At 60.7% G+C, this 8,344-nt stretch overlaps 1 protein-coding gene across 3 annotated transcripts in view; it reads right to left on the bottom strand.

Moving 5' to 3' along the window:
* Positions 1-571: 571 nt before the first annotated feature.
* Positions 572-8,344, bottom strand: part of FDXR (ferredoxin reductase) — a 10,861-nt gene continuing 3,088 nt past the window's right edge. Inside the window, exons 3-12 of one of the 3 annotated variants that reach the window (XM_059378933.1) lie at positions 4,782-4,877; positions 4,452-4,574; positions 4,190-4,303; positions 3,730-3,831; positions 2,844-2,951; positions 2,532-2,616; positions 2,196-2,395; positions 1,943-2,114; positions 1,139-1,309; positions 572-1,005 (exon numbers count right to left, since the gene is read on the bottom strand). In XM_059378933.1, the coding sequence (XP_059234916.1) occupies positions 875-1,005; positions 1,139-1,309; positions 1,943-2,114; positions 2,196-2,395; positions 2,532-2,616; positions 2,844-2,951; positions 3,730-3,831; positions 4,190-4,303; positions 4,452-4,574; positions 4,782-4,877 (1,302 nt within the window). In that variant the 3' untranslated portion in view covers positions 572-874. The remainder of the gene's footprint in view (positions 1,006-1,138; positions 1,310-1,942; positions 2,115-2,195; positions 2,396-2,531; positions 2,617-2,843; positions 2,952-3,729; positions 3,832-4,189; positions 4,304-4,451; positions 4,575-4,781; positions 4,878-8,344) is intronic. The other 2 variants (XM_059378934.1, XM_059378935.1) reach the window with 2 other exon arrangements.

The raw sequence follows: 8,344 nt of genomic DNA, 5'->3' as shown, positions 1-8,344 counted from the left end.
TGTGTGACCTTGGGCCAGTTAATTCCGAGGATCCCTCAGTCTCTAAAGTGACACCAGCCTCTTGACACTGGCCTAAAAGACCGTGTAGTCGCCTTGTAAACTGCAAAGCACTAAAGACCGAGGTACTGTTTTTTAAAGGCTTGTCCATGTGGCTGGAAACCAAGAGATGGGAAGGCCCTGGGAGTGGACAGAGGTAGGGAAGACCCATATCAGAGGCCTGGGGTCCCAGGCAAGCCACTGCCCAGACTCCTCACTCCTGCTTTTCTCTTCTAGTTTTGCTTCTACTGAGGGCTAACCAGAAAGGGAACTGGGCCGAAAAGCCAGCAGAGCAGGCGGGCAGGGGTCCCAGGATGCCTGCCGTGGGAACAGAAGGCAGGCAGGCAGGCGGCAGCAGGAGAGCCAAGCCCAGAGAGGGACAGTGGGTTCCAGGCCTGGCTGCCAACCCCGCTGAAGCCCCCAAGAGGCCCCCGAGCAGGGAGCTGGCTCTGCAGCGCCACCTGGTGACCGGAGGGGAGCTGTGGCTGGAAGGTGACCCCGAGCCCCAAAAGAAGCCGCACATCAACCACTGGCCTTCCATTATAGCTGTTTTATTTCCAGCCTGTTCCTGACCTGGAGACCCTCTGCAGTCTGAGACGAAAGAGGTGGGAGGGGGGAGAGTCAGCCCGCACCTCCACCCATCCCTAAGGTTATCTCTGCCAAGGGCAATCCTCCACCAGGAGCAAGTGCTGAGAGGCCCCTGGAAAAGAGGCAGCCAAGATCAGGTGCCAGGGTGGGCAGGTGACACAGCCATGGCACAGAGTCCCGCTGACTGACCCAGGCCCTCGCCCGGGCACAGCGTGCCTTCTCTCCCTGCCAGCCAGGCTGGGATATAGGCTCAGCGCCCCAGCAGCCGCAGCATCTCCTGAGGATCCAGCAGCTTCTCCCTGGGCTTCCCAGCACCCTTGCCCCGGGACACCTCCTCGGCATCCAGCTTCTCCCAGTCCGAGAAAGAGACAGGCTGGACCCCTGTGGCACAGGAAAGATGAGTCACTGCCTCCCCTCCTCCTCTTCCGCCCCCAGCCCAGAGCACCCCCTCCCAACAGTGCAAAGGCCTAGGTCTGCCCACCACGCCTCCCAAGAGCTCACACAGGGCCCAGACCTCGGCTGCTGAGCAGGGCCTCGATGGCCGCATAGCCAGGCCGGGGACCAGATGGCAGCAGCCCCGCCTTCAGGTCCTGCAGCAGCATCTGGCCGGTGAGGAAGCTGTCAGTCATGGTAGTGGCAATGACCCCTGTGGGCCCCCGCTTCACCCAGCCGCTGCAGTAGAGTCCTGGCAGGGGACAGCGCAGGGTCAGGAAAGGCCAGCCCGAGTCCCCCAGTTTACACACACGTGCATATGCACACATGCACACGCATCCGCACATTCCAAGTCCTCCCGGCAGCCCTGAGTCACCTGGGCCCATTGTGGCTCCCGGCCCAGCGTCCCAGACCCCTCTCAGCCTGTTCCTACCATAACACCCCTTCCCCTTCCGTCTTGCTGTCGCCTAGGGGCTCCCCGAGGGTGGGGGATGGGTCCTGCCCCGCCTGCAGTCTCAGCAGGCCCTTCGACCCGCGAACAGGATGGACAAGGAGGCAGGCATGTGGCTGTCTAATCAGACCGGAGCATCCCTGAGGACAGGGGCTGCCGTGTGATCTCCAACCCCAGCCCCGCACACTCCGAGCAGGCCCCTCAACTGCACGACGAGGTGAGCCAGCACACGTGGGCCTGTCGGCCCGTCTGGGGACCATCCCTCCCAGCTCCAGCCACAGGGAGGGTAGCTGGGCCCCAGGACGGGGCCCGGGTACAGGGCCTGGCTCCAAGCAGCTTCCTAGTGTGTGTCACCGGCCGAATGAACAAACAGGAGACGCCAGCCCCTCCATCCCCGATGACAGTTTGCTGCCCAGTCTCCCTGCACCCTCTCACCTGGCACGCCTAGAACCCGGCCTTCCATATTGGGGATGACCCCAAGTTTGGGGTCAAAGGGCACGTTGGGGTCGATGGGACGGCTCTTGTACCCAACACTGCTCAGTACCAGCCCACAAGGGAGGTCCTCCGTGTCTCCCGTGGGCGCTGCGCGGGCAGCCTCACCAACACCCTGTTGAGGAGAGTGTAGGCCACACCAGGCTGGGGTCGGGAGACTTGAGAAGGGGGTGTCACTGGAGCACGCGAGACTCACCTCCAGTCTGGTGACCGCCAGGCGGATGCCAGCTACCCGTCGCCCATCTGGTGAGGGCAGCACCTGCTGGGGGCTTCGGAAGAAGCGGAGGCCCCAGGTGCGGGCGGCCGATGCCTGGCGGGCAGCCTCCTCCGCCCCTGGCTTCTCCGTGGCTGTTCGAAGCAGAAGTTCTGTCAGCCGCTTCCTCTGGCGGGGGAGCTCTGTCAGCAGTGAGAAGGGCTCAGGCAGGCCTGTCCCCAGATTACAGCCCTCGCCCCCAAAGCGCTCCCCCATGCCCTCTCTGACCTAGACCATCCCCTCCCCAGTGACCTAGGGGGCCAGGTCAGGGCCCCTCACCCTTGATTCTGTCCTGAAGGCCCAAGAAATCCGCAGGATCCAACATGGGCCGGGTTCTCGGTAACTGAATCATCTCCCGAAGCTCCTTGGGGGTGGGAGGTAGGGGAGGAGTTCAGGGCCAGAGCACGGTCCCCTCTAAGCCCACCCCAGAGCCCAGCCTGGATGGGAGACACCACCGCCACCTGCCACAGAAGGCACCAGGCCCCGGGGCCCTGCCTGGCTCCCGCCTCTTCCTCTCCAGGCAGCAGCCATCCCGGGGGCTCGGTCCTGCCACACCTCCCCAGGGCAAACCATCTATCTGGCCCCCAGCACCTTAATGGTGAAGGCCACTTGCAGGGGTCCACGGCGGCCCACTATCCACACCGTCTTCACCCGACTCTGCCTCAGTACCCCCAGGGCAGCCTCTGTGATGTCCGTTTTCTGGCACAAAAGGAGGCCGTGAAGTCATCAGACGCTGACAAGGCAAGGGGCCTTTGCATTCTGCAGTGTTTCTACCCTCAGCGGGGAGGTCTGCAGCCTGGAACGGCACCACGGCGCCTCCTGGCGGCCAGATGGAGCACTGCCTCCAGTTCTGCAAAGGGCTCCAGCTAGGAGCAAACCAGGCTCAGGGGCCTCATTCAACAGGTGTTTCTTCAGTGCTTAGCAAGAACCAGGCCCTAGGCAAGGGGCGTGGGGGTGGGGTGGGGTGTCAACGGTAAGCGGAAGAGACATGGTGACGCCCTCAAAGAGCTTCTGATCTGGTGGAGATGGTGATACTCATCAACCATTCATTAACAAGTATAAAATTGTAGTGGTGACAACCACGCTTTGGAAGAGAAGTAAACAAATCTATGAGAAGAAGGTATTACAGGGAAATGGACCTCTTTAGGTGGTACTGGAGGGCTTCCTGGAGGAAGCGACAACTGAGCCAAGAACTGAAAGATGAACACAGGTTAACGGGCGGAGGGAGTGATGTGTACACACTGAATTGCTGTTGTTTTCAAAGGTCCATCCATGTAGCTGGAGTGCAGAAAGCAAAGCGGAAACAGTATGAAGCAAGCTCAAGGGCAGCCCTTCAGGAGACCTCTGCCTGGCACCAGAGGGAAATAGAGACACTGAGCTCAGCTTGGAGGGTGAGGTGTGGACCCTGCAGGCAGCGGTGCCCTCTCCCCGCTGTGACCCCAGCTCCACCCCTCCAGCCCCTGACCTGCCCACTCACCTCCAGGTGCCCAGGGGGGGTCAGCAGGATCCGGGCCACATCCAGAGCCACGTTCCCTTGCCCCAGGATCACGGCTGTGTCACAGCTCAGGTCTGGTGCCAGCTAGTAGGGAGACGGCTGGGTAGGGCTCCCCTAGCCTGGGCCCTAGTCAGGCTGATCTCGGCTCCGGCCCAGTCACCAGCTGAGCCCCCAGGCTTCCCCACACCCAGAAAGCCCACCCCACCTGAGCCTCAGCTGATGCCCCTGCTGTCCTACCCAGCCCCACCTTCTCCCAGAAGCCTCCCCTGCTTGACCCTCCCCTCAGGCCTCCGGGCGTCTCACATCGCATTTCCCTAGGAGCCTCCCAGGGTGGGACAGTGGCTCCCTCGTCCCCCAGTCCCCCAGCCCCCCAGCCGATCGGCCCCTGGCCCTGGCTGAGGAGCGGGGAGGAAGAGGTAGCGGGAGTGCTCCCGGAACTCACCTCCCGGTTCTCAGGAAGCCCATTGTACCAGCCCACAAAGGCCCGGGCTGAGAATACTCCAGGCAGCTCCTCCCCAGGAATTTCCAGGGCCTGATGGTCCTCTGCTCCATAGCTCTGAAGAGAGACCCCAAGGGCTTGGCACCAGCTAAGGGCCTGGCAGACCCTGGAGGCCCCCTTCCAAGTCCTCCCGAGCCGCCACCCCGGGCCCCAGCCGAGGTTTGGGCCTCTGCCCCGCCTCCTTCCACCCGCCGTTGGCACTCACCAGCACCACAGCATGGTAGGCCGCCTGCAGCTCCGACACGGCCACGTCCCTGCCGACCACCACGTTGCCACGGAAGGCACAGCGGTCCGAGCGAGCCGTCTGGGTGAAGGTGTTGATGACATTCTGCCGGGCCCCGAAGGGAAGGGGTTAAGGGTGGGGCACTCGGGGGATCTCGCCTGTGCCAACCCCACCTCCCAGAGTCCCCAGGAAGGGAACCTGCATGGCATGCACACAGAGGGCCTGCGGTCACTCCATGCAGCCAGGAGGCTCCCTTCCGTCCTTACCTTGACCGAAGTCCCCAAACCCCTCCTCTGGCCCAGAGAGACCCACCTTCACCTCGGGGTGGTCGGGTGCCACGCCAAAGCGCACCAGACCGAAGGGCACCAGCTGCTTCTCGTAGATGTCCACGTGGGCCCGGGGATGGTGCTGGGGAGAGGGTGGCAGCTGGTGGGGCGAAGGAAGAGGCGGGGCCCTATGGGTCCCCCCTTTCCCGACATGGCAGGAGAGCCTGGCTCAGGGCGCTGAGGACACAAGGAGAAAGAGAGGCCCCCGACTCCCCATTCGCCTGGAGAGCCCATCTGAGGAGTGGGGCGGCAGAGAAGCCCGGGTAACTGAGGCCTGACCTTGGGACTGCTGGCCCCATCGAGTCGGCAAGGACTCTGGCCCACTGAGGAGGAGGAGGCAGCTCCCCCGCCCCTGGAGTCGTTTGAGGGGAACGTCTTCATCTGCTTGGGTCAGGCCTGACACACAGCCCTGCCCTAGAACCCTCTGATAGTTCTAGAAATGCCCAGCCAGTCTGACGAGCGGATAACTGCCCTTTGAAATGCATACTGCCCCTAGCTCTAGTCTTCAGAATCATCCTGTTGGGAAAGGGACCACCAGGACGTGGGTGGGGCACACAGCCAGGGCTCCTGGGGGTCTGAGGGGTATGGAAATGGCTCAGTCTCCCTCTTAGGAAAAACGAGCTCACTTACACAGTGGTCCTGCCTCGCCCACCCTCTGGAGCACCTAGAGGGGTCACAGGGGAGGCAAGGGGTTGAGGCTGGGCAGAGAGGTCGGGTCTGGCTCTGCCACCAACCAGCCACATGGCCCTGGCCTGTCCCAAGACCTGCCTGGGTCTCAGACTCTTGCTCTGCACACTGGGACAGATAAGAGCCCCTGCTCTGGGTCGTCAGGAAGCATCCAAAAGGTCAAGACAGTGAGAGACGCAGATCTGGAGTCAAGATTTGGGGTTTCTATGGATAGGACACTGCCCTGCCTTCACCCCATCCTGGGCTCTTGCGGTGACACCCCAGCTCTGTGGGACTCAGGCCAAATGCACGCCGGCCCCCCAGTCGCCCCTACAGTCACCCCTACAAAGGCTCACACTCACCTTTGTTTAAATCCCCTCTTGTGCTCCGCTCCGCTACCCGCACCTAAGTCCAGGGCCCCACCACCCATCCGCCCTTCCGGGCCTCCTCCACTCCCCACCCCTGCCAGCCCCAGGTAGCGCCCGAACCCCTCCTTCACAGCCACTGGCGCTGCACCCACACATCAGGGACCAACCCAGGGAATGTTTCTGAACTTGTCGTTAAAGAGCAAGGCCTGAAGCACTTAGCCCAGCACCCGACCCACTGCGGGTGCTCAGTCCGATCACCACCCTTTCCTACTACTGTTGGACGTCACCGCCTTGCCCGTGAACGTTCCCGGCCAAGGGAGAAAGTTCAAACTGCTTGGCCTGGCAGCCCCTGCCACACACAGCGCGGCTTTTCGCCTTGATCTTCCATTGTTTCCTGCTATGGCTCCGGGTCACGCTGCCCTGTCCAAGGCCACCTCCGCAATGCTAGGCCTGCTGGCGTGTTTACTGGACCTCTCTCCCGGCTGACCTTGTCTCCAGGGAACCCGTTGTTTCCTAACTCAGCTCCCTCCCTCTCTGGCTCTTCTTCCTCGGGCTTCTTTTCTTCTGCCCCCTTCTAATGAAAACACTCTCTGAGGTTCTTTCAGTGTGGGACCCCTCGCACCCCTGGACGCCTTCCCTGGGGAAGCTCCGTCTGCTCCCTCCTGGGACCTCGGATGCCTGCACACATGCGATGTTTCACTCTCTCCCCTGCTGGGCTGCCCCCTCCAAACCTGTCAGCCCTGGACGACACTGCAGACTCCTCAAACCCACCCAGATGCAAGTCAACTCCCCCTGCCCCAAAACTCTTTCCTCCTGCTCTGGGGTTCCCTTCCCAACCCATCCATCCGGGGCCAGAGCCAGAACCTGGGGTTCATCCCCGACTCCCCTCAGTCAATCACCTATCTCCCCCTCCCCACCGCCCCCTCAGCAGCTCTCCGTTGCTGTCCTAGCCACCGGCCTGCCTCCACACCCCACCGTCGGCCCTAGAAGCAGAGAGAGCTCCGTGTCTAAAATGGGGTGCTTGCCTAAAACCTTTCAGTGAAGCCAACTATACCCAGAGCAGCGGGCTTCAGGACCCCCTGAGTGCTCATTTAAAACTGTTAATTCCCAGGTTCCAGCCTTGGAGTCAACAGTTTGATTAGGTCTGAGCACGTTGGTAACTCTCCCAAGAGGACTCTGCTGGAAAGACAGGAGTGGACAGCACCACAGGACGCTGCCTGCCTCTAAGCCTCGTTAGCGGCTTCCAAGGAACCCTGGATCTGGGCCCACCTGCCTCCTCCATCGGCCCACTTGTCTCCTCCATCAGCCCTCCACCCTTACCCACAAGCCTTTCTTCCCCACGTCACGTGTCCCGGAAGGAGCCCTCTCCTCCCTCTGGGCCTTTGTCCATGCAGCTCTCTGTGTCTGGGACTCTCTTGCCTGTCACCCACCCCTCGTCCACCTGGCAGCTTCTGTCCTTCGGAAAGCAATGTGGACATCTCTTCCTCCAGGCTGAGCTGGGCTCAGCTCCCTGTACACCACGGCCTACACCTTGCACTATCAGAGCCTCAGTACCTGGATAAACCCTGTTCCCCTCCACACCACAAGCCACGCCCCATGAGGCTGTCATGTATGTCCTCGGGCATAGGGGCTATGTCTGTCCTGCTCGTACCCACGTTCCTAGGGTTGAGGCTATGCCTGGAGCATGTCAGTGTCCAATAGCTCACTGCTGAATGGAGAGCCTCGCCTGGTACTGAAGAGCAGCTCTGACCCATAAATACAGAGAACGGAGTGGTGGGTGCCAGCAAGGAGGGGGTGGGGGGTTGGGCAAAATGGGGGAGGGGGAGGAGGAGGTACAGGCTTCCAGTTATGGAACAGGTAAGGCACAGGGATGAAAGGCACAGCAGAGGGAATATAGTCGATGGCATGGTAAAAGTGCTGTATGGTGCCAGACGGGGCCACACTAGTGGGGAGCCTAAGTGCCTCGCATACAGAATCCTGGAGAATCGCTACATTAAACACCTGAAACTTATGTAACATTGTGTATCAACCATAGTTCAATGAAAATACATTTTAGGGTGCCTGAGTGGCTCAGTGGGTTAGGCCTCTGCCTTCGGCTCAGGTCACGATCTCAGGGTCCTGGGATCAAGTCCCGCATTGGGCTCTCTGCTCGGCGGGGAGCCTGCTTCCCCCTCTCTCTCTGCCTGCCTCTCTGCCTACTTGTCATCTCCCTCTCTCTATCAAATAAATAAAAAAATAAAATCTTAAAAAAAAAAAAAAGAAAATACATTTTAAACGTATTACTTATGTAAGTCTCTCTATACCCAATGTGGGGCTTGACCTCATGACCCCAAGATCAAGAGTCGCACGGTCTTCTGAGTCAGCCAGGTGCCCCAAAATAAAATTTTTTAATTTAAAAAAGAAAGAAAGAAAGAGGGCGCCTGGGTGGCTCAATGGGTTAAGCCCCTGCCTTCAGCTCAGGATATGGACTCAGGGTCCTGGGATGGAGCCCTGCATCGGGCTCTCTGCTCAGCGG

The sequence above is a fragment of the Mustela nigripes genome, chromosome 16 (genome assembly GCF_022355385.1).
Source record: "Mustela nigripes isolate SB6536 chromosome 16, MUSNIG.SB6536, whole genome shotgun sequence".
NCBI lineage: Eukaryota > Metazoa > Chordata > Mammalia > Carnivora > Mustelidae > Mustela > Mustela nigripes.
Note: the sequence above shows the minus strand (reverse complement) of the source record. Positions and strands in the feature narration are given on the sequence as shown.